General features: G+C 54.9%; 1 protein-coding gene across 3 annotated transcripts in view; it reads right to left on the bottom strand.

The window, feature by feature from the left end:
• The window catches only part of ACLY (ATP citrate lyase), a 42,338-nt gene extending 18,270 nt beyond the window's left edge, over positions 1 to 24,068 (bottom strand). Inside the window, exons 1-16 of one of the 3 annotated variants that reach the window (XM_024742203.1) lie at positions 23,919 to 24,068; positions 18,758 to 18,939; positions 17,463 to 17,585; positions 15,685 to 15,747; positions 15,039 to 15,229; positions 14,506 to 14,585; positions 13,303 to 13,433; positions 12,386 to 12,504; positions 11,660 to 11,796; positions 10,765 to 10,826; positions 8,819 to 8,936; positions 6,681 to 6,835; positions 6,143 to 6,233; positions 5,027 to 5,056; positions 1,726 to 1,867; positions 1,273 to 1,441 (exon numbers count right to left, since the gene is read on the bottom strand). In XM_024742203.1, the coding sequence (XP_024597971.1) occupies positions 1,273 to 1,441; positions 1,726 to 1,867; positions 5,027 to 5,056; positions 6,143 to 6,233; positions 6,681 to 6,835; positions 8,819 to 8,936; positions 10,765 to 10,826; positions 11,660 to 11,796; positions 12,386 to 12,504; positions 13,303 to 13,433; positions 14,506 to 14,585; positions 15,039 to 15,229; positions 15,685 to 15,747; positions 17,463 to 17,585; positions 18,758 to 18,916 (1,770 nt within the window). In that variant the 5' untranslated portion in view covers positions 18,917 to 18,939; positions 23,919 to 24,068. The remainder of the gene's footprint in view (positions 1 to 1,272; positions 1,442 to 1,725; positions 1,868 to 5,026; positions 5,057 to 6,142; positions 6,234 to 6,680; positions 6,836 to 8,818; positions 8,937 to 10,764; positions 10,827 to 11,659; positions 11,797 to 12,385; positions 12,505 to 13,302; positions 13,434 to 14,505; positions 14,586 to 15,038; positions 15,230 to 15,684; positions 15,748 to 17,462; positions 17,586 to 18,757; positions 18,940 to 23,918) is intronic. The other 2 variants (XM_024742213.1, XM_024742222.1) reach the window with 2 other exon arrangements.
• Between the last annotated feature and the right edge of the window lie 810 nt (positions 24,069 to 24,878).

Genomic DNA, 24,878 nt, shown 5'->3' with positions numbered 1-24,878 from the left:
GTGGGGGGGTGGGAAATATCCAAGGCAAACTCTTTCTATAAAGGACCAGATAGTGTTTTGGGGTCTGTTGGTCATGTGGTCTCTGTGGTAACGACTAAATTTTGCCTCTGCAGCACAGAAGCAGCCACGGACAATATGAAAATGAGCGAGCATGGCTGTGTTCCAATAAAACTTTATTTACAACAGGCAGGGGGCTGGGTTTGGCCCTTGCACTGTAGTTCACCAACCTCTGTTCTAAACTAGAAAAGCCACTCATTTTCAGCAGGTGTGTTTTCTTTTTTGCTTCATCGAGATATCAAAACAAGTTTACTCCAGTCATAAACTGAAGTAAGCCAGTCTGGGATCAGACAATAATTTTGAACAGAAAACTCAGTATCTTAATCCCTAAGGGCTCTTACAAATCAGTAACAAAAATGATAAACACCTCAACAGAGAAAAAGGAGGCGAGGCCATGTCACAGAATGCAAATAGCCAATACATATTTTCGAAGCTCATCTTAGTTAATAATCAAAGATATGCAAATTAAATAGAATGCCTATCATTTTGTCAAGTATATACGTTCTTTACGTCCAAGCGTTCAATGTTGGCAAAGGTACAGAGAAACAGGCGTTCTCAAACTAGTGATGGGAGTTTACGTCCCCAGTTCTGGACTTTTCTGGAGGGCCCCTGGGCAGGATGGATCAAAGGCTTTCAAATCTGCACATTCTGATGTAGCAGTTTGACCTCGAGACATTTACGCTGGGGAAACAATTAAGGATATATGCTCATCATGAGACTTGAAAAAGCAAAAATGATGTTGCTGGTAAGTATTGATGTGGAAAGAGTCACTGAAGGATTATAAAATAGATACAGCGTTATTCCATTTGTTCAAACCCAGAAAAAGGTGTGAATAAGGATGTACTCAAACGTCAGCAACCATATTTCTGGGAAATGAGACCTGAGGTATTTACCCTCTTCTTCTTACTATCAGCATTTAATTCTTTTCTATAATAAATACGTAACAATTTTACAATAAGTAAAAAAAGTGCTTTTGATCCTGTTTTGAAAGCCAGTCTCAGCACAGAGAGGACCTGGTGGAGGCAGACGACCCCGGACTCTCTGCCAGCCCGGGTAAGCAGCCCACCAGCCCTTGGTGACCACCTTGCCTCCTGAAGATCAGGTCTCCAACCACCATCCCCCAAATCACTGGCCAGTCCCGAGTCCCAAGGCCTTTGTCGCAGTGGACGCCATTCAGGGTGCCCCTGCCTCCCGTCCCAGGGGGCAGTGAGCTACCTGTGCGTGATTCATGGTCTCGATGGTGCTGTCATAGGCTGAGCGCAGGGAGGCAAAGCTGATCAGCACATCCACCTCCGGGTGTTTCTTCATGGCATCAGCCATGTTCTTGAAGACGGGGATCAGGATCTCCTTGTGACCCCAGTAAAACTTCTGTTTGTGGTCCCCGCTGTGAGGAAGGCAGAGGAGGGGTCAGGACACTCTTAACCTGCCAGGGCTCGGGAGGGGCTTCACCCGGAAAGCGGAAAGGCAGGGTCTGCCTTCAAAGAGTTCAGTCTGTGGGGGAAAAAGATCCCCCAGGAACATCGACCGCCCCGTCTGGGATGGGCAGATGCTTCTCGGGCAAAGGGGACAATCCAGGGCTCGCCCAGCTCTGTGCTGCTGCTGGAGGAGATGGGATGAGGACATCCCGCTCGGTGGCCGCGTCCAGCCTCCCTGCCGTGCGCAACTCACGTGAAAGGGTAGACCATGGCAGCCACCGAGGGCTCGTCGCGGGAGCAGACGTAGTCAAAGTCCAGCATGCCCTGCACGGCCCGGGTCTGCATGCCCCACACGATGGCCTTGGTATGGCGGCTGAAGAGGGTGGCGCTCTTTCCTGGGGGGCAGAGACAGAGCGAGTACACCCAGAACACACCCCCCGGGGGCTGCCTGCCAGACCCCTCCACGCCCCACGTCCCGCGAGGGCGAGGCGTCAAAACTGCAAAGGAATGTCAAGAAGACGGAACTCTGAGGACGTGGGGGAGGAGGCGCCTAGATTTCTTCTGGAAAGAGGTGGCAGAGAGCGCAAAATGAACTGAGGGAACCTGCCTGGCTGGCAAAGGGCTCAGCAGGGAACAGACAGCAGAATTCCTACAGGACCTGCTCAACTTCACAGGAAAGGTATATATATGCAAATGAGGGCTTGATCAATTATTTTTAAAGTCACCAGAAAAAAATGTTAAGCTCTCCCAATTTGGGTGACCGAAAGTTTTTTTTGTTTTTAAACTATATTTTTTCGGGGGCGTGGGCATGCGGGATCTTGGTTCCCCAACCAGGGATTGACTGAACCTGTAGCCCCTGCAGTGGAAGCACAGAGTCTTTTTGTTTTTTCGTTTTTTTTTTAATTTTTAATTTTATTTATTTGTTATACAGCAGGTTCTTGTTAGTTATCTATTTTATACATATTAGTGTATACATGTCAATCCCAATCTCCCAATTCTTCCCGCCACCACCCCCCCGCTGCTTTCCCCCGTTGGTGTCCATACGTTTGTTCTCTATATCTGTGTCTCTATTTCTGCCCTGCAAACAGGTTCATCTATACCATTTTTCTAGGTTCCACATATATGCGTTAACATACAATATTTGTTTTTCTCTTTCTGACTTAGGAAGCATGGAGTCTTAACCACTGGACCACCAGGGAAGTCCCTTGGACTTTTTAAAATTATAGTTGATTTACAATGTTGTATTAATTTTCTGCTGTACAGCAAAGTGGCTCAGTTATACTTCTATATATTCTTTTCCACTACGGTTTATAAAAGGACACTGAATATAGTTCCCTGTGCTATACAGTAGGACCCTGTTGTCTACCACAAGACTTCAAACAGCTCCCCAACAATCCTCATCACCTGTGAATTTGGACATAAGCCAGCTCGGGACAGGATTTGAATCCTCTTGATTCTAGGTCAGCGTAGGTCCAATGAAGAGGTCTGCTGTAGCCTGATCCTAACTGACCTTCCACCTGACCTTCTCCCCACAGCCTCCTCCCAGGTGGCTCTTTCCTGCTCAGAACAATGCTCTTGGACAGGCCGGCAGGAAAGGGGCAGAAAGGGGCATCAGGAAAGGGGTGAGGGGAACAACAAGAGCTGGTGGAAGTGCATTCCTCCTGAGCTGTCGCCCCAGACAGGCAGGTCACCTGACGCTCCTGCTTTCTGCTGGAGAAAAGTAGCCCACAGGGGACGTTCTCAGCTCCCCCAAGGAAAATAACGCAGAGAGCTCAGGGGCATTGGTATTAATTAACCTACTGTACTAGCACAGGCTTGGCTAAAAGAGACCAGTTTCCCAAGGCATGTAAGATTCTCATCCCCCCAAAAAAAAAAAAAAAAAAAAAAGATTCTCATCCCTATGCAGGCTTGCCTCTTCCATCACAGCCATAAGCTTCTCATGACAGAAGGCTCCTGCTGGTGCAAACACCCGGGATTTATTGTGCCCTGGACCCATCTGGGTTCCAATGAGACATGAGATCACAGAACAAGGGAGGCCACCTAATCCAGTTCCCTCACTTTCCAGTCCCAGAAAACTGAAGGCCAGAGTTGCCAAATGACGAAGATTGTAGGTCATCTAGCATCAGAGCCAGGATTCTGTCCTAAGCTGAGATGCAGCTCAACTGTGCGACTGAGGAGGGATATAAAGCCAGCACGGCCCCACCACTCCCCATCCTCGGGGAGCCCACATCCCCGAGAGTCAGCATGCACGCAAGAGCACATACACCCATCTGTCCACCCGAGAGGCTACAGAAATCAGGACAAGGCCTGGAATCACTACGAACCCACCCGCACTTCCAGCTCGAACGGGGGGCAGAACTGGAGCTCTCAGAGCACAGAGAAGGCAAAGCTGAAGGTGGCAATCCTCAGCCCAGCAGCAGCACAGATGGAGGCCCCAGAGAGAACCTGTGCTCCGGGGCTAAGCCCCCACCAGGCTCCTCCACTGGCTCTGCTGTCCTGGCCCAATCTACCCTCCCTTCCTGATCCACCGCCGTCCTTCCTCTCCCACGTCTCAGCACCGCCCAGGACAGTAAGACTAAACCCCACCTCCACCCTCCACAGCCAAGAGCTCTCACTGAGAGTCTGCCCCCGTTCCTTCTGTCCTTCTGCGCAGGGCTCAGCCTCAGATCTGGTCTCTTAGGTAATAGCGGATGCAGCCAGAGGTAAGGCAGGAAGGGCTACTTGACCTTGCCTAGTTACCCCTTTCCTCTTCTCAGCAAGGAGTCAGAGGTCATCATTACGGAACCCCCCTTCACCAGAAACTCCCCTTCCCCAGAGCGGGGGATCTCTCACAGCTGTCAATGTCAAAAAGGTAAATGAAGGCGCTGACGCTTTGAACTGATTCACCTATTCACCTCGGTCAACAGATGAACGTGTACAAGTTTGTGTGAACACACACAGAAAATGTCCCTGCTAAACAGTGACCTCACACACCAGACAAAGCCCAGTCCCTCCTCCAGATTTACTGCACACCCTTCCGGGTCTCTCTCTCTCCTTCTCCATTCTGTCTTCCACCCAAATCCCAGAGAAATCTAAACTTGTCCCTGGTGCTGGGAGTCTGGGCTGAAGTCAGCGGTGGTGAGGCTGAGGTGGGAAAAGAAAACGAGGACATCATGGGATGTAGATGAAAATCAGGTGGTCAGTGGCTCCCCTCCTGGCCCGCTGGCTCTGCCACGCCCCCTTCAGTTTCCATGGCTCCCTCCTTCCCAGGAGGACCCTCCCTCCTCGCCTCCACCCACTGCCCAAGGCTGTGGGCCTGGCTCTCGCCCGTCCTGCGCTCTCCACCCCCTCCCACGTATGGACTCACAGCCCCACCGGCAAGGAAAGCGGGGGTGTGAAATAAGCAGGGGTGGGAAAGAAAGGAGAGCGAAGACTAGGACTCGGGGCAGGCCACACCAAGGCAGGGACAGAAAGTATACCAGACAACACTGCAACCCACCGGGGACGGGGAGACAAAGCACACCGTAAGACTGTAACCCGCTAACAAGCCACACGCGGAGCTGGGGGCATCCTACCTTGCAGGGATCTTGGACCTGGGACTGAATCTGTCAAAGAAAATGACCAAGGCAACTGAGTGACCCGCTGATGGCTGGAGGCTTTGGAGGGAGCGGGTGGGAACAGGGAGGGGTCCATGGACAAGCCTTGCAGGGCTGCTGCGCTCACCGTCTCTTGTCTATTCACAACAGACAGGAGCAAGGCCAACAGAAGAGAGACCCCCGATCAGCAGAGTGGAGGCAAGAAGGGGAGAAGGACCACAGAGCACAGAGAGGAGCAAAAGCACCAAGGCTTGGAGGGTGTGCTGAGCACCAAAGGCCCAGGCCCTCCAGAGGGACAGCAGGCCCGGTCCCACCCTCTTGACCTGTTTTGTCCCCATGAAGCACAATGAGATGATTAGGCCGAGGGACTGGACCTGTCATTCTGTGCTGTGGACAAAGCTACCGGTTTGGGGACTGCAGGGCAGCGGCTTCCAATCTTGAGTGCCTGGAGCCAGTGTCGCTATTTCACAAGATGCCTTAAGCACGCTCCGTCCGTCCCAAGAAGAGGCCACACAGGCCATGTCAGCCCAGCGGTAACTAACACAGGTTACCTAGCGCTGGTCGCAAGGGCTGGCTGGCAGGGATCATGTCTCTCATGAATCACAGGAGGGATAGACGAGCAGGCAAAGCACAGACGGCCTGGGAGACAATGTGCGCCCTTGCGGTGGTGTCACCGGAAGGGAATGTCCTGGTAAGAGCCCCAGGATGGTTGGGGGCGTGGGCGCGGGAGTTCTCTGCCGTTCTGAGCTTTGGGCTCCTGCCGTCCACTCAGGAGGAGAGTCTGAGGGACCCTGCCCCCACCTGGTATTTCTGTAACCCTGTCTCCTCCGCAGCCTCCCTGCCCAGCTCACACACCCCACAGAAGGGGGCAGAGGGGAAGACAATGGGGAGTGGGGTGACCCAAGCGCAGCGTGGGCCCTCAGCACCAGGAGAGCCCACGCGGATGGCTCCAGCCACCACTTCCTCGTGTCTGTTCCCATCCCATGCACCATGCCCAAAAGCAAAGCCCAAACCGCTTTCCATCCACCTCTGCTGGCCCAGCGGGGCCCAGGAAGGGAAGGGGGAGAGGAGGGTCCTGAAACTGCTGGGAGTTACCTAGTGGCATGGCGGGCTTGGCCTTCTTTGCAGGTGCCACTTCATCAGCCCTGGACTCAGAAAAAGACGCCGTCCTGCTGGGGGCTGGAGTCTGGGGGGACAAGGAGAGAGAAACAATCGCAGGGAACAGCTGGAAAAAAAGCTACCGGTCACTAAGGCCCCAAAGAACTCAGGTAACAAGAACTATGCACAGTTCTGTTCTCTACAAGCTGCTTCCGAAAGTATTTAACAAGCCTCTGAGATAGGAATTAGTATTGTCCCCAAGCTACAGGTGAGCAAACTGAGGTTCTTGGTGATACCCACCAAGGTCCCTTCCTTGAACTCAGGTCTGATTTAAAAATCCCTGGTCTTTCCATTACACTACCTTGATAGGGCAGAAAAAACTGGCAGAGATACAGAAACCAACCACATACTACCTTCTCCCCATACCTCCCCAGTGCCCCCAAAAAGCTGGGGACCGTGCCCAGGATGGGATGGGATATGAGGGGCGACAAAGATGACCCTGCAGGCTTTACGGCAGAGGAAGACTGGCACCTACCGACGTGCTCCCACTGGCGTTGAGGAGGAAGTTTGCAGTGTGGGCCGCTGTGGGCGGCTGATTGGGGATGGGCCGATGGCCCAGGGCCATGCCCACAATGGCCGTCATGTGAGTCTCAGTGCCAAACACATGGATGGGGATCCCAGTGGTCTTCCCTGTGAGGGACGGAAAAGCATCCATGGTTCAAGTCTCCTAATAAGTGCCTTGCAAGGAAGGCCACATGACTCTGGCAAGGCCCCTTTAGAGCCCGCCCGATGTCCGGCGCTTTCTGTGCAAGACCAATTATCCCAGGAGAAGTTGGTGGTCATTATCTTCACCATCAAACAAAACTCTGTAAAGGTTACCTGCCAATAAGAGCAAGAAAGAGCCTTACAGACACACTCCGGTGACCACAGGCAGCATGAGAGCCTGCGCTCCTCACGTTCCCCGGCTCTCCGACCCCCTCCAGATCTGTCACCCGTGGCCACCACGTTGCAGCCACCCAGGCCCGGCCTCTGTTCCTCAACAGCCGGGCTCCTTTCCCCAGGGCTCTGGCCCTGTTCCTTCCTCTGCATGGAGCTGTCACCTGGCTGTCACTCAGCTCAGCTCAAGTGCCACCTCTTGGGAAAGGCCTTCTCTGACCTTGACAGTCGCTCCCCTCCACACCGCCCTGCCTGTAGATCCCCACCAAACAGCCTCCTGTTCCAGCCGCTGTTTACTTGTTCATTGTCCCGTGAGTTGAACGTCCCAGGCATGACTGAGTAACATTCACTGTGCTGTTCCGAGGGTTACGTCCATGGCAGGTCCACAGTTTCAGGTGAAAACTAGGACTTGGTACCACTTCAAGTGACCTAGGTGGGTTAGTGTTTGCCATGGATATCAGGTTTGGGAAAATGGGAAGGTGGAAAGGTTCTGTCTCTCCAGTTAGAGGGCATGATCACCGAGCAGGAGTCTCATATCCTCACCCCCCTCCCCCGCCCCACACATAACTGCTCTTAGCAACGGGGCTGCACTGCACTCAAGACCAAAGCTGCTGGTTCTATCAGGTCAACTCAGGGAGACCCAGTCTTAGTCCTCACTGACGTCACATGGTCCCCAAGTTCTTGATGGCTCTGAGTCTGAGGTCTCAGGAGCCTGCAGGAGACGCCCAAAATGCAGAAGGAAGAAAGGAAACCAAAATGGACCCACATCCTCTCTGCCCTCAGCTCAGCGAGGGGCAACTCCCTCCGGTTCTATCAATTACCAGACCCCTCCCGCCATCCAGGTCACCAGCAGTCGGGGCCTGGACACTTACCACTGTCTCCCTCCTCCGCCCCCCAGTCCAGGCCACCACTCTGCCCTAGAGGCTGCCGCAGCCTCCTAGGTGGTCCCCCTGCTTCGACCTGGCTGCCCTCTGGTCTTGTCTCCACCCAGCAGCCTAAACAACCTTCTCAAACCTCAGTCAAATGATGTCACTCCTCTGCTCAGTCTCCAGCAGCTGCCAGGGTCACAGCCAAGTGCCCACGGGACCTGTTCTAGCCCCGCGCGTATCTGCTCCCTCGGCCTCTCTGCCTCCATCCCCGGACTCCCTGCCTTCGCTCTCCCGACCCCAGTCCCTCAGCCCTCCCAGCTGGTCCTACCCCAGGGCCTTGGGACTTGCCCTTTCCTTGGCAGATAGTCACCACTGACTGCTCCTTCCTCCAGGTCTCTGCTCAAATGCCACCTTTCTGGTCAAGCGTTCTCCGATTGCCTCATTTAAAACCGCCCTGTCCCCTCCCACAGATGCTAGAGGCACAGATGTCCCGCCCCTTCCCCGTGCTCGTCTTCCTTCATGCCGCCTGACGCTGCAGTCACTGTTCTCAACTGCACGAGGGCTTGCTGCCCGTCATCTGTCGCACGTGGCTGTGACCCCAGGGTTCAGCACAGGGCCCGGCACACAGCAGGCCTCCCACAATTATTTGTTAAGTGAACAGCTGAATGAAAATGCCTTCCTGCCCATTCTGGGTTTAGGTTTCGGTCAGGTGCTCTGTGTCAGGAGGGCACACAACAGCAGCAGAAGCAAGCTGCACCTCCAGAGGCGGAGGGGAGGGCACGGAGGCACTGGAAGACTGACTCTTGCAGGAATCCCAAGGAGGCGTGACACTCAGGGTGGGAGAGACAGAAAAGGTTCCCCATCTTACCGACTTCTCCCATCACCCGTAAGCCCTCCTGGTAGTTGGGGCCACCTCTTCGGACAAAGATCGTGACCTCGTGCTCCTTCAGGGGGCCCTGGTAATCTCGAATCGCTCTCACGATGCCCTGGAAGCACCAAGGGACAACAGACATGTGACTAGAATGAACGCAGCCATAAAGCAAGCGTTTATAACCATGGGAAACAAATGTCCCAGGGCGTAGATTACAAGGGCTGCTGGGAGTTCCCTGGTGGTCCAGTGGTTAGGATTCAGTGCCTTCACTGCCGCGGCCCAGGTTCAATCCCTGGTCGAGGAACTGAGATTCCACAAGCCGTGCGGCACAGCCAGAAGCAAAACAAAACGAAAAAAACAGGGCGGCTTCTCACAAAGCACGGCAGGCCCTGGCACTCAAGAATTTTACACGTGTTGCACACACAAGCGACCCAAAGGCCTAGTACAAGCAACCACTGTTAATGGTGCTGAGGTGAGAACATGGGGCAGCTAGCGGTGACACCCCTCGATGCGCGGGGTGCTGGGCCTCCAACGCCAGTGGGGCTTTGCTGGTCTCTCTTATCCCAATCTATAGTCGTTCTTGTTCTCTTATTGCAATTTTGGGGGAAACTATACCGAGATCCTATGCAAGAGTTGTCAGGGTGATCAGGACATTGTCTACTTAAATGTCAAAGTCCTACAAAAGCTTCTTCAAGTGATTTGGGGGAAAAGCATTGCAACGGGTATCAACTTTGGAAACGTGGGAGCACGTACAGGTGTGGACCAGTTTTGTCTCTCCAGATGGAGGGCAAGTTTACTGAGTCTAAGTTCTGTCGCTCATGGCATTTCACGGGAAGCTCTACGCACAGTTCCTGCTCCAGACATAACCGCCCTTATCGACAGCACTGCCTTTATTACAGGCTGCTCAGAAGTTAAAACAAAGCTGTCGAGATTCACCTGTGTCAGATTTGTTTGTTGAATCAGGTCCAATTAGGGACCTGTTTTAGGCAGGACTGGCGAGGCCTGGTCCCCTCCTTCTCGAGAGCTCAGACTTTCAAGACTAACATCTATTTATGCATTATTTTCTTTCTTTCTTTCTTTCTTTTTTTTTTTTTTTTTTTTTTTTTTTGCGGTACACAGGCCTCTCCCGTTGCAGAGCACAGGCTCTGGACACGCAAGCTCAGCGGCCATAGCACACGGGCTTAGTTGCTCCGCGGCACGTGGGATCTTCCTGGACCGGGACACGAACCCGCGTCCGCTGCATCGGCAGGCGGACTCTCAACCACTGCGCCACCAGGGAAGCCCTATGCATTATTTTCAAAGCTTATGTGGAACTACCAGATGGAAGACACTCTTTTGAAGGGCTTCAGTGAGCACCTGACAGGATGAGATAAGTGGCCTCCTGAGGCGGCCCCCTTGAAGGGGAGGAGTCTCGAGACACGTTAGCTGTCATCCTTCTTGACCAGCAGTCACACTTTCTTTAAACTGGGGCCCACGCCCCTGACTTGTGCACAGGGACCCAGGCTGACGGGCCTCTGGCTGGAAGAGCAGGAGCCCCAGGGCATCAGACACTTCCTCATGCCAACCTTTTGGAGAAGGGGCAGATGATTGGGAAACAGAAACGCTAGGAGGTGCAGAGAACCCAGAGTCTTACAATGGAGTGTTGGAAATGAGATCAGTCAAGCCAGTTTTAGAAGAATTGGTCCTGAAAGGGGGGAAGGCAGAAATTCCCCTTCTCCCCACACTTCAGATGGGAGAATTATGGCCCAGCGAGGGTTGGCTGCTTGGCCAGAGACACACAGGTTCGGATCCAGATCCATCCCAGTGTCTTGTGCATCCCTAGGTCAAAAGCCCCTCCCCCGGACTGGGTAACTCATGGGAACCTGCTTCTGTCTCAAACCTACTTGCACAGAAACTTCCCTTCCCTGCTCCCAACCCACCCACATTCCCCTGCAGCTGGTTACCTTGAATGTGGCGGCCACATTGGTGAAGTTGGCGATGCTGCCTCCGATAATGAGGATCTTGCCTAGGTTTGGAGCGAGAGAAGTCAAAAAAAGGTTAGAAAGGTAGACTTGGGCATCACAGAAATCCAACTGAGAGAGTGCTCTCTCCTGAGTGAGCGTCCCCCAGCTGTTAGGAGATACCAGTGCAGAGGCGGGAGGAGCAAGCTGGTCTCTCCTGATGCCTGTTCAGCGTCATCAGCTCAACTCTCCATAACCTATGCCACCAAGCAAGCGGCTGATCCAAGCCCAGAAAATCTCAACTTCTTTTTCTGGCTGCGTCGTGCAGCTTGTGGGATCCTACTTCCTGACCAGGGATCAAACCCAGGCCCTTGGCATTGAGAGTGCGGAGTCCCAACCACTGGGCGGCCAGGGAATTCTCGAACCCACAGAATCTCTACATCATTCCTAGCTGGCATCTAGAAACCCAGCTTGGTTTTTGGATACCCCTGGTGGGAATCTCTATCTGGCTCAAGGGAAGGGGAATTGGTATGTGTGGTCCCAAAACACAGGACAGGTGATATAGGAAAGCTGGGAATAACACAGCCCAGACAATAAATGTGTAAGTGAGTCGCTAAAAACCGCGTTATAGCAGTCAGCAAAAGCATGCCACCACCGCCTCCCCGCTTGCACCTACTCATAGGGCTGTATACATCCATCCATTCCTCGCCCCCTCGGAGCCCCCAGTCTGACAGACCCTGTCACTGCCCATTGTGCAGTCAGGGAAACTGAGGTCCAGAAGTTAAATAACTAGCCCCAGGTTGCAAAGGACCAGGAAAACCTTGGTGCCTCACAGCCCAGCCATAGCTGTTCCCACCGAGGACGCTGGGCTGTCCTGGGGAAGGAGCGCGTGTCTCACCATCGGGGTGCTTCTCGCGGGTCATGAGGGAGAGGATCGTCTTGGCGTAGTCATAGGTCTGCTGCTCGCTGGGGGCTCCCGAGTACTCCCCGTAGTTCGCTAGCTCGTTGACACCCCCTAGGTCACAGATGGTATCGCTGCCAGGGAAACAAGGAAGTCAGTGCTGGCTCCAGCTTGAGTGGCAGAGGGTGGCGGCCTGGTGCCTGGGAGGCCACGCAGACGCCCCTGAAGCCTTGAGGCCGGGCAGCCTATGGACCTCAGACCCTCAAGGCCCTAACAAGTCATACTTGAAGGTTAACTGTCCTGCATCATACTCTCCTGGGGGTGGGCACCCTCCCAGCCCTACCCAACACTTCTATGAAGTGTAGAAGTGTGACTATTCATACAGGCACTACAACACCTGGAAGGACACCCAACGTGGTGACCTGGTAGGGGTGGTGACACAGCCAAGCAAAATTCACTTTCTGGTTCATTTTCCGTATTTGTTGTACTTTTGCATGGAGCACATATGACTAATGATAAGAATTATAACTAATAACTTCATTTTGAAGCAAAGAAGAAGGTTGCAGAGACGCTGTGTAGGCCCCTCTGGGATGCCCCACGAGTTCTGCTCTGCACCGAGCGGGGGGAAACTGGAGACCCCGAGGTGAAGCGACTTGATCCAGGCCACATGTGGGAAGCCTAGGTGGACCTGGCTGCCATCCCCTCAGCAGCCCTCTCAGTCACCTGTACACGACAGAGGCGCCACCTCCGGCCACCATGGTCCAGATCCTCCCCTTGGGGTTCAGCAAGGTCAGCTTCAAGCTTGCCCCGCTTTTGGCATCCAGGTCTGCGATGTAGGCTTCCTAGGGGCCAGACAGCAACAGGTGAGCCCTGGGGGCACACCCTTCACCAGGTCACAGATCCCAGGACCCCTCCCCTTCTCCTGGAGTCGTATGAAGAGGTCCTCCATTGCCTTCACAGCGTCAGGGAGAAGGGGTTGTGCAGGGCCTCATGTGCCTGGGACAAAACGTGATGCCGTCTCCAAGTACCAAAACCACCCACAGCCAGTCACCACCTGGAGACAAACTTCCCAAGTCCTTTCTCTCAGACTTCAAGTCCTTGGCTCTCTGCCCAAGTCCCAGGCCTCGCTATGTCACTCTGCTTCTAGCACGGCCCCCACTCCCAGCATCTGCCTGCCTAGCTCATCCCGTGCTGTGCCCCCCAGGCCCCACCCCTCCCCCCAGCCCAACCTCTTCCCTTGACCTGGGTTTTGTCACACATGCCTGATGCTGTGGCGAGGACCTCTCAGAGGTTGGGGTGGGAAGGAGCAATTAAAATTCTCAGCAAGTGGCTGAGAGAACTACCTTCCTGGCAGGATTCGGGGAGCCACTCAGAATTACTGAGAAACAACAAATCACGTCACGAGCCCAGGGAGGGTGATTGAGAGGGGAGTCTAAAAGGATCTCCAGCCGGGATTCAGAGGCTTGGCTGACCCCCACACCCTTCTCCTCCAGGGTTTTTAAAAAATTAAATGGCTCCTGGCCTTCCTTTCCTGCCAAATACATAGCCCACAAGGGTTGCCAAATGCTCATAGGAGATCAGTCACTCCCCCACCCCGCCAGTCCCCCTCACTCTCCATCTCCTCCCCAAACCAGCCTTACCTCTGGATAAGCCTCCCGCCCGAAGGGGGGAGGGAACTCTATATCACCCCACTTCACTTTGCAGATGTAGTCGGCAGTGGCGTCCACCTTGGCTGCCAAGTCAAGGACGTAGACGCCATCTTTGGTCACTACTTTAAGCAGAAAAGAAAAAAAAGAGGCAATCAGACATGGGCCCTAGCCGAGGTGACCATCAACCTCCAACCCCCTCCAGACTTCCCCACACACCACTCCCATGGGGGACCACCCAGGCCTAACAACTCTCCAGCTCAACAAGAAACCAGATTGGTCCTTATGGAGACACAGCTTTTCCCCCATTCAAGGAAAAGCAAATTCTACAAGACCAGTCCCAGCTCCCCGACCTGTAGGTAATAGGGCAGAAAGGTCTGTTTCAGTTGCCATGGCAATTTTCAAGCATTTTTACAAAATGCTATACTCCATGCCTTAAATGTTTAACTATTCATCCACCACAACCCCGCTATTTACAAAAAAAGTGTCTAAGGCACAGTCTCCTAGGGTCCAGCGAGAAGTGGGTCTCCTAGGGTCCAGCGAGAAGTGGGAAGCCGTGGGCGCACTGGGCCCCCAGCCAGCAGGATTCATTTACTGCCGCCTCACTGGAGTCCATTTCCCTTTCCCCCAGGGCCATTTAGCTAATTAAGTCAGCACAGAGCCATCTGGTCCATTAGAGGGGCTACATCCCTAGTTGGAATCTGAATCAGGACTTTGCCCCATGAAACCCTGGCCAGAGCCAGCCCAGGCCATCTGCCTCCTTCACAGCGTGAGAGGCTTCGCGGCGGTCTTTACAGCCTTGGGGGTCAATGATGGACCAACTCCTGGAGGGGGAGGCGGGGAGGAGGTCTCCGAGGCACCAAGAGGAAGGAAGGGTCTGACCGGTCAGGCGGATGCAGGGGCGGCTCAGCTCCTGGTATAACAGCCTCACCCGCTGGCAGCAAGAGCCACAGGGCAGAGTCAGATCACAACCAGGACTTCCCCATCCCAGGAGAAAGAAAGAAACTGGAGTTGGCGAAAAGAGGAATGACTGTGGCCTCCTGAGAGCTCAGGAACAGGAGCCCGGAGATCCCTCCGCCCACGCACAGCTGTCTGCGCTGCCCCCTGCAAGTGGGGGTCTGGTCCTCGGAACGTCAAGGCCAGGGTTACCATAAGTACTCAGACTCTGCCCTGTCCCACCCCAGCAGAGATAGTTACCAAGGGGGTTGATCTCGAGGTAGGTGAAGTACAGATCCTCATAGAAATTGAAGAGGCCGGAGATAAAGCTGGCTAGAATCCTACAGGGGGAGGCAGAGAGGGACTGTCAATCCGTGGCGGAGCGGGCTCAGAAGCAATCTCTCACTGCCTCTGACAGCTCCACTTGCCAACAGCCACCCCGCTGACCCCTCACTTTCCGCTCCCCAGACATTGCTCTTCAGCCGCTGAGGCAGAAGGGAGCTGTCAGGCATGCAGCAGGAGGAGGACACGCGCCAGACAGAAGGGGCACGGAGGTGAGGGACACTGACGCACGTTTCAGTCTGAGCCGGCCTCCCCTCCACCCGCAGCATCCCTCCTGGGGACGGGGAGTGGCGGTGCCTGCCTTCTGCTCCCCACCTTCCGGCCAGATGCTGGGGTGGCGCAGTGGGTGCCCAGACAGGGATAGACCACTCTGCTTTCCCCACTCTGCGTCCAGAGCTGTCGGCCTTCCCCGTTCCTCCGCTGCCACCTCCCTGCCATCCCTCTCACTCAACTCTTTCTTGTCTTCGGGGGCGTGGACCAACAGGTGTTTCTTGATGCCCTCAGGACTCAGTTTCTCGTCCACACCAACGAGCAGTTTCTGGGCTTTGGCGTCCACGTCACCCACATCCACCCCACCTTCGTGGTGGAACAGGACGTAGTCCCCTTCTCGGGTAGCATAGATGCAGACATAGAACTCCTCCTCCTTACGGGGGAAGAGAGCACCACGTGGGTGAGGGGCCCAACCCCGGTGGTATCATTTCTAAAACCCCATAGACACCTCTCACAAGGTAAGAGCAGGTCACCATCTTCCCCTTGAGGACAAGAGACAAGAGGCCACTGCCTTGCTGGCTGACAGTCCAGACTGAGCCAACGTGACCTGCTCTGAGGGAAGGGGTCCTGCCTTCAAGTCCTTCTCATCCTAGCACTGGGAAGTCCCCTCTGTTACCAACCTTGATTCCTTCCTGCTGCTAACTAAGCCCTTTCCTTCATCTCTGGACTCCCTGCTCCGTAGCACCCTCAAACCCTTAGCACCGCTTCAGAGACTCTGGTCCCTTTGGTTTTTCTCCAGCAGCTTGATTTCTCCTTCATCATTTTAGGGTCAACAGGCACAAAGCTCCCAGAGGGAGAAGACCCAGCTTGGAGCTACTTCACACATACCTGAGTGTGGGGGACGAAGGGTTCGATCAGGAAGTTCTTGAGGAAGCCTCTGGCCTTGCCAACCTACAGAGATTGAGGGAGGTAAAGCTTAGACCAGAAGGCATGTCTTGCTCGCAGGGCAGGAGGAAGGATCGCCCTCTGGTCCCTCCACCTCGCCCTCCCATCAGAGGCGGGGCCCTAGCACTACTGCCACAACACCTGCCAGAAAGAGATCTTTCCAGAAACCAGGGCAATGGGCTCAAGAAGTCTTCATGAGATCTCCTCTTCCATCCACCACCTCGTGCCAGCTACACTTCAACACTGACCTCACACATTCTTTCCTGCCTCCTCTGGAGGAGGATAAATGAGCTGCAGCAACACCCCGCCCCCAGGAGCAGAGATCAGGAGCATCTCCCCCTCTGCTGTGCCACAAATTAAAGCGCTCAGACAAATCAAGGCTATCTATCCCAGAGCTCAGGCAGGGAGACCCAGCCCCAGAACATGAGTCTAGGCGCAGGGAATGGCTCAGGGCGCAGGGAATGGCTCGGAGCGGGGAGAGAGGGGAGCCTGACAGGGAAAACTTTTCCACACAGACCTTCCCGGCTGAGGACAACAGGCTTGCAGAGCTAATCAGTTTGAGTGGGTCCCTGGCAGCAGCCGAGGCGAGACAGCCCTCATCCCTCCCAGCATGTCCCGAAGCCCCCGCCCACCCATGCGTGCGTCATTGCTGAGTCAGGACCAGACAGTGATCCATCAGAGGTAATGAGCTGCTCCCGCTGGGGTCAATGCTGCTGCCAGCTCAGAGGTCCCTGACATCCCCCTCCCAACAGACAGCTGAGGAGAAGGAAGCATGAGGACCTCCCTGGGGACACTGCTCAGCCCCCAACCCTGCTGTCCTCTCCCCAAAGGCCTGGGGGCACAAAGGTCAAGATCCCTCTGCCCCCAGGCCTGTGTGTAACTTCAAGGATCCCTCTTTACCCAGGAGAGCCAGAAACCGGGAAATTAACGTGAAGAGCTTAATTTGAGGAAGGCCAGTAAAAAGGAAGATGGCTCCATCACCATCTTCATCCTACTCCTGGGCAACCAAGTTAGAGAACAGCTCAACCCTGGTCCATGGTCACCCCAGATGCGACAAAGCCAGGTATGGACAGCACATCCTCCCCAGTGTAAGCCAAGCCTCAGCTTACTCCCTCCCTTCAGTTCTCCAGCTCCTTTTGGGAAAAGAAAATGAAATGCAGTTTTATTTCTGGGCATCACTTAGCTTTCCTAAGCCGTATTTCACTTTAACTATCTCATCTACAGAGTTGAAATGGATCAATGAGCTGGAAGAAGGCAAGAATTAAGTTTACTCTTCAGTATTATTGTTTCCTCCTCCTAGGTTCTTGGCCCAAGAACGTTTCTGCCCAAATGATTCTGCATCTCCCTTCAAGTTTTTTTTTTTTTTTTTACCCACCCGCTTACATACGCAGGTCATGACAAGCTACCCTACCCTTTCTGGAAACTAAAAAGAAAGGAGTTCCCAGAATAGTTCTCAGAGTCCCATCTCCACGACTGTTGTTAAAGAAACAGACCATTTCCACCTGGCTCTCTAATTGTACTGGGGTTACCTGTACAGCACATCTTGCCGTTCCCTGATAGGGGAGCTGGGAACGAGCACTAAGGCAGCTCTGCTGGGCTCCTGCCTTCCCCAGGCTGCAATCTGACCAGCTGTGGGGGTGACCGACAGTGCTGATCTGGAGGCGACCACATTTGCTTCTGTTACCACAGCACATCCACCCCGATCCTACACCCAGACTCACTGTGGCCTCCTGTCCCAGCCGTGGCTTCAACCAGGACTTGACTCCGTCCAGAGTGAGGTTGACCCCAACTAGGCCCAGCTTTCCACGCCGTTTGATCAGCTGGTCTGGCTTAACCACCAAGCTCTGGAATAAGAGGGGTTTGTATTTACAGCAAGGAAAGATAGGGTAGAGTAAGAGGTGACAGTTTGGGGACCCAAAGCACAACGTAGCCTGGTGGCTTCCAATCCACCCCACCCCCAGAGCGAATTCCACCCAACCTTCAAGGTCAACTCCCAGAAGCTTCCCTCACCTACTCCAGTCAACATCTTTCTTTTAACAACAAGGAATCTAAAGCCATCCTCACCCAGGAAGGGGTCTGGCAGAGCAGGTGCTCACTGAATACGCGCTGAATGAGGAAGTGATTCCCTACCCTCCCTATGTGGTATCTTAGCTTCATTCAACGCCTCAGAATATCGACTAGCACCAGTGTTTCAAAAGAAAGAACGGAGACAGAGCCTTGGGGTGACAAAGGACCTTTGAGGACATCTGGTCAACCCGATCCCAGGGTTTGAACCCTGTCTATAAGACCAACAAGCAGCCCCTAGCCACTGCTCACACACCTCTAGGACCAGGAAGTTCACCGCCTCCGGAGGCAGCTTGCTTTGTGGTTTGGGCTGCCTCATGGTGGGAGGAAACCTGCATCCCTGAATGCCTCCCCCTACTGGTCCCAGTCCCGCCCTCTGGGGCCTGCCAAAGAAGTCTAAGCTTCCAGACACCATCTCAACAATAGCCCTGCAGAGATCTACAGAGAGGAGCCTCTACTCCAGGGTGGATCCCATCAGCCATTCTACCCAAAGTACAAGGTCACACTTCCTCATGCCCTGACGTATTCCTGACAGGGTGGGTGTTTGTCAGGGAGCAACTACCAAGTGCCAGGCAGCACTCTGAATACTTTCCAGACATTGTTACTAATCCTTAAACTCACAGGGTGAGTGTCATGCCCATGTGACAGATGGGGAATCTAAAACTCTAGAGGGGTGAAATGGCTTGCCCCAGGCCGCACGGTTAGGATGCAGAGCTGCCATCTGAACTCGGGTTTGTCCAGTTCCAGTCCAGGCTCTGTACGCCGTGCCAGGGGACCTCAGCATGCAGGGCCCGGGGCCAAACACAAAACGTGCTCAGCCCCTGCACCCTGCCCACCCATGCAGACCGTCTGCCATCACATGCCCCGGGGGGACATCTCCAGCAAACCGACTGCTTTCTCTTCCTGGGACTCTGGGCCTGGAGGAGGGGCTCAGGCCGGGGGGTGGGCTCACCTGGCTGAGCAGCCATGGGTGGTCCTGCAGCAGGTGGGCCCAGTCAGTGTCAGGGGTGACCCGGGCATACTTGAACCGGTTCTGGATGGCCGAGGTGGTGCAGATGTACTTGTAGAGGAGTTCTTTGCCTGTCTGCTCGGAGATCGCCTTGGCCGACATGGCTGCGGAGGGCCCTGCTCTACCTGGTGGGGTGAGAGGGGCTGGTCAGAGGAGGTGGGGAGATGGAGGGGCTATCTTCTCCAGCAGGGCAGACCTATGCCCAGCTGCCCCCAGACGATAAAACCAGATCTCAGCGCTTCTCTGAGGGAGAAGAGGGCTGCCCCAGGAGGAGGGATGGAAGGGAGATCTCAAACAGCACTTCTAACATCATAGAAAGAGGATCGGGAAATGATGGATGAGGAAAGATGGTGGAGAAAAACAAAGGTGGCATTTTTTTCCCCCAGGGACTCTTGGCCTCCACTCCCTCTAGGAAAACTAGCTCACCCAAGACCACATTCATCCTGGCACAAAGGAAGCCGGATGGGGAGACCAGGAATAGCAGGGATGTGACCCACACCTGAGTGCTAGTCTCAGCCGAGGTGGGCATACAGACACTGAAACACACCCTTTGGTTCTGTGACCTGTGGGGAACACGGCCAAATGTCAATGCTGGCCTTACACCTCCTTCACGTTTGGTCTTTCCCACACCCAGACTCACCCACTTCACACTCATACACATCACCAGCCTGAAGGCTGGGCGAGCAAGTCTACTTAGCCTCACGCAGGACCAAGCCCCCAAGGAGCAAAGAGGAAGAGTCACGTCAAAGCCCATTTCTCCTAGGACGCTAGACTCCCACCCAAGTTCAGAGCAGAAACAGGCTGGCGGAACTGTGACTTTCAGTGCATCCCACCCACCCCACTGAGTCATCCAGCTACTAATTTAGAGCAAAACAGAGGCCTCTCTGGGGACCACCCATACTGGTCACTTCTAACTGAGCCAGAGTTGGGAGAAGAGGCAGAAACCATCCTCGGTCACATGTATGTGAGCCCTGGGAGGGACATGGAGATTTATGGCCTTGTTTCTTAGATGAGGAACAAAACCTCAGAGGGGTTAAGATAACTTGTCCAAGAAGCCTAATTAATAAGCGGGTTGGGCGGGGAGGACTTCCCTGGTGGTGCAGTGGTTAAGGATCCGCCCGCTAATGCAGCGGACACGGGTTCGAGCCCTGGTCCGGGAAGATCCCACATGCCACAGAGCAACTAAGCCCGTGCACCACAACTACTGAGCCTGTGCTCTAGAGCCCGTGAGCCACAACTACCGAGCCTGAGCCCTAGAGCCCGTGCTCCGCAACATGAGAAACCACTGCAATGAGAAGCCCGGGGGCCACAACTAGAGAAAGCCCACACGCAGCAATGAAGACCCAATGCAGCCAAAAAAAAAAAAAAGCAGGGGACCTAAGGCTTTTTATTTTTTTGGCTGTGTTCGGTCTTCGTTGCTGCACGCGGGCTTTCTCTAGTTGTGGCCGACGGGAGTTACTCTTTGTGGTGGTGCGCGGGCTTCTCACTGTGGTGGCTTCTCTTGTTGCAGAGCATGGGCTCTAGGCGCGTGGGCTTCAGTAGTTGTGGTGCACGGGCTTAGTTGCTCCGCGGCATGCGGGATCTTCCGGGACCAGGGCTAGAACCTGTGTCCCATGCATTGGCAGGCGGATTCTTAACCACTTCCAAACCAGGGAAGTCTGGGACCCAAGGATTGAACCCAAACCCTCTCACTCCTGGTCCCCAGAAAACCCACATCTCAGTCCTAGAGAAAAGAGCAGTTCTCCAAGAACCAGGCCATTTCCCCTACCTTCACCTCACAGAAGAGTCTCTGATGACAATTTCTTCATATTCCCTCCCCATCGCTTTGTCCTGACACACCCATTCTCCCTTGGGTAGTGCCAGGAGCGATTTGGGGAGAGAAAGGGTGGGGGAGACAGGGAGGGAAAGGAAACCAAGTCATTCATGCCAAGAGCTTGGCCAGATCAGGAAAAGTCACTCCTGCCTCTCCAACAAAGACCCAGAACTGAAGTTGTTGAATTTGCTGGGGGAGAAAAGTCAAGTGTAAATAAAGGAGGGTGGAACTGGAGGGCTGGCTGGTTTATACACTCAGGAAGGCTGGTCTCCATTCCCAGCTGAGGGAAGGCCAGAGTTCCAGGGGCCACTCTGCACCTCCCTCCCAAAAGCCAGGCTGGGCTTCAGGTTCTCACCCTGGCTTGGCTGGCTCCCTCAGCCTCCCAGCTAGTCTCCAGCTCGGCACAATGGGTGCATTCAGTCTGGTGTCTGGCCCAAAGTCGGGTAGCTGGGAAGGGGCTCAAAGGAGACGTTCCCTTTTCTCACCTTCCCCTGGGATGACTTCCGGCTCCTTCTCAACATAAGTTTCCGAAGGAGGTACCTCAACCAGCCCCACTGCCTCACAGCCCTCCACCCCCCACCCACTCCAGCTCCATTTCCCAACCTCCTTGACTCAGACCAGAAAAACTGGTCCTGAAATCAGATGGGTACACGTGCCCCTACCCCCCTCCCAAACAGAGTGCAGCCCAGGGCAGATCAAGCAGAGAAAGGAGGGGGCAGCTGCTGACCACCCTTAGCGGTTCAGAAACATCAGCCGCCGGCTGATCACGGATTCCAGGAGAAAGGAAGCCCCTCGCGAAGCCTCTCCAGCAGAGGGCACTCCCAGAACAACAACCCCCCAAACCTGGCACCTCCCCAAACAGAGACCCAACTTCGGAAAGAACACGGATGAGAAACGAGACCTTCTGCAGCGGAAAAAAAATCTCAATTTTCTTGAGCCCTTGTTCAAGTCTCAGATCCAAGAACTCATCTTCAACCAGTCCTCGGGAGGGGATGGGAGAGAAGACAACAGGGGATGATACAGGATAGAAAAGTTTTGCCAGTTCACCCACAGATTTGCCACTAGAGCACTGTGGCTTAGATGGCGAAGGCCCTCTCAAAGCCAAGACACAGAATTTACATGATAGAAAAAAAGCAGGGAAAGAATCTGGCCTCTGCATATTCAAGACAGGGTAAGAAGGCTCACAAAACCAGGGAGTGGACTGGGTGGAGATAAATCCGCAAGTTTAATCATTCAGTACGGCCTCTCTAGGGCAGTGGCTCTTAACCTATCTGAGGTCTCAGACTCTTCTGAGCACCAGAAAAAAAGCCCAGAAAAATGTGCACATACCCAGCTGTGCGTATCATTTCAAGGTGGTGACCTATGACCATGATCTGACAGCCCAGAGACCAATAGCTAAGAACATCTGCTCAAGTGACAATAGGACTTAACGTGTATACCAATCTGGGCTGGGAACACAACACACACACACACACACACACACACACACACACACACACACACACACACACCCTCCACTACGGAGTCTTGGGCTGCCTCCTCAGGAACTGAATAACTGAACGTGCTATCAAACTGGTGAGAGATGGTCAGGGCAGAGCGAAGACCCCAGGGGTCCACTCTGGGGCCCCAGAAACTGTTACTTAGCTAAATGTGGCAGATATCATGCCAAGGAACCTGAAAACACACACACACACACACACACACACACACACACACTCACTCTCTCTCTCTCTCTCTCTCTCTCTCTCTCTCTCTATCCAAAGGAGGGACCTTCTGAGCAGAATGGGGTCTTTTCTGCAGACAGGATAAGTGGCCCAGAACCGAGTTCACCCACAGCAGCCACCGAGGGCAGAAGCAGCCCACAGAGAAGGCTGAATGAAAGGAGCCTGTTCCCCAGGACTGTATCCCTGGGACACCGCCAGTGGAGAGGAACCACTGGGGACGCTACTTATGGTCTCTGTGGGAAGGCCAAAGAGCACTTATTTTAAGGTTAGTATCCGTAGGATTGGGATTTTTTTGAAACGACAGACAATCCCTGGAGTAAAAGGAGGGGCAGAATTCTGAGGGTCCTCTACTGCAGCAAACATAGTGGAGAATGGGGGTGGAGGCACCAACCACCCAGCTCAGTGTCTGAGGGCTGTTCCCATCACCATCCTCCAAGCTGTTTAAGGAGCACTTAAAAAAAAAAAAAAAGCAGAAGAAGCAGCAGAAGCAGGAGCTCTTTCAGAGGTGAAAACAACCCTCTGGGCAGCTGGGGCTACCAGTTGTCCTTCACCCAACATTTCAGAATCTCAGAAACCCAACGATCTGAGCTGGCTGGAACCCAGAGCAAAGTTAAAGGGAGGAGAGAGAAGCGGGCTGTGGGCTGGCTGACCAAACTGTGCTATGCACTGCTCCCCTCCCACCCACCCCCAAAATCCTCTTCCCAGGCAGACTCCGGAGGACCACCTAATGGCAGAACTCCTTGGCCCCTCACAGTATCCGCCAAGGTTGGAGAGGGCAGCTGGCGCCGCGACTGGCCCTCTGCCAAGCCCAACAGGAGGGCGGCGGCAGCATCCTCCAGCCCCATGAGGACCTTGCCTCGACAAAGCTCGGCAGCAACGCCAAGGGTGGGGAGGGAGACGGGTACCCCGACCATCTGTCGCTTAGCGGCTGGGCCCGACGGCACCTCCAGAGCTAGCAGGGTCTTTCCTGCACCGCCGATCCAAGGCTAGGTCCTCGTGGCGAGGCCTGGGTCGGCCCAGCCCCATGTGGCCCGCAGCGGCTGCGTGCCCCGCTCGCTCCCTCCACTTCGGCGCGGGGCTCAGTCGACTTTCCACAGAACTAAGAGGAAGGGCCTGAGCCCGGCTTATGAGGGGCAGGAGTGGGGAAACTAGCCACTACTTCCCGTCCCCGGCATCCGGTGGGAGGGACCCAGATGGGGGCAAGAGGTGGCCGGATAAAGCCCGACGAGGCTCGATGGCTGGCCCCGGGGTGGGGATGAGGGGCTCCAGTTAGGGGCGAATGCAATTCGGCGGAGAGAAGACAGCCAAGGACGGCGGCAAGCCCTGTGCAAACTCCCAGGAACTGGAATGTGGAGGAGTGGGGGAGGGGGCGACACGAGGCAACCAGCCGGGATCCCGGCGAAGGCTAACCTAAAGCTTAAGACCCTCAAAACTTCCAAGCAGGTGCAGGGAGCGCGCGTGAGCCCGAAGTCGGCGTCGGGGGAGGCGGTTCCGGGTTGGGGGAGGGAGGCAGGAAGCTCTGGACCAGGTGAGGTCCATCTCGCGAAAGCAGTCGCCCGCCACTCACCTCTCTGCGACAGCCTGTGCGCGGCGCTCGGTCTACAGGCCCCCAAACACCGCCGCTACCGGGAGCGTTCCAGCCTCCCGCGGCCGCCCGGGATCCGGCTTTTGTCCCGGCCCTGGCGGGCTTCTCCCCGCCCCCAACGGCACACTGCCCGAGCCGCCCGGCGATTGGCCATGCGCGTTCCCTAGCCTGAGCTCCAGGGCTCCTTCCAATTCGCTGCCCGGTATAGCCCCGCCCCCGAGGCCGGGCCCCAGTGGCTGCTGGGACTTGTAGTCCCGGTGGTGCGTCTGTCCCAGACCGCTGGCCAGCACCGCCTCTCCGGAGCCTGCCAGGACAGGGAGGGGTCGGGGGCGGGGCCTCGGGTGGGGAGATAGGCCGGGCTACACTGGGAGGAGAACGTAGGAGGCTAGGGGCAGTGGCCTGATCGCTTAGGAGGTGGGCGGACCGCCGCTGCGATGGGGGAGTTGGGGAGGGGGGCTGGGGTGTCAACCGAACGGGCTGTATAGCAGCTCTGGGGACCCGGAATCTCCTTCCTGTCTCCCCGGGGGAGAAACTGACGTCCGTATCCCCGCAGCCTGAAATCGGCCACAACGAACCCAGGTGCTTACACCAGGTATTTAAGCAGCCGTGGTAGACTGCTTTCCCATTTGCACGTGGACCTTCTTCGTTGAGCTGGTGGGGCGAGGCAGAGAGCTGAGGCTTGTAGATTAGACCTCCCAAAGTGGGTAGGATAGGGCGGAGGACCGGGTGAGCAGGTGGGGCTAGAAAGGTGTCAATCACACCACCTTGCGTCCTACTCACCTGCTCACCTCAGCGCAGAGCTGAGAATTCAACGGGAGATTCTAGCACAGAGCTGGGCCCATCTCTGCTGGTCTCCTGCTCCCGCCCCTCCCCCCACAATCCCACGCTTAGACACGAATGAACGAACTGCTGCCTTCCCCCTTCTCCATTACCTGTGAGACA

Source organism: Neophocaena asiaeorientalis, unplaced genomic scaffold (assembly GCF_003031525.2).
Source record: "Neophocaena asiaeorientalis asiaeorientalis breed wild unplaced genomic scaffold, Neophocaena_asiaeorientalis_V1.1 scaffold1, whole genome shotgun sequence".
Classification (NCBI taxonomy): Eukaryota; Metazoa; Chordata; class Mammalia; order Artiodactyla; family Phocoenidae; genus Neophocaena; species Neophocaena asiaeorientalis.
This window is presented reverse-complemented; position numbering and strand designations above follow the sequence as displayed.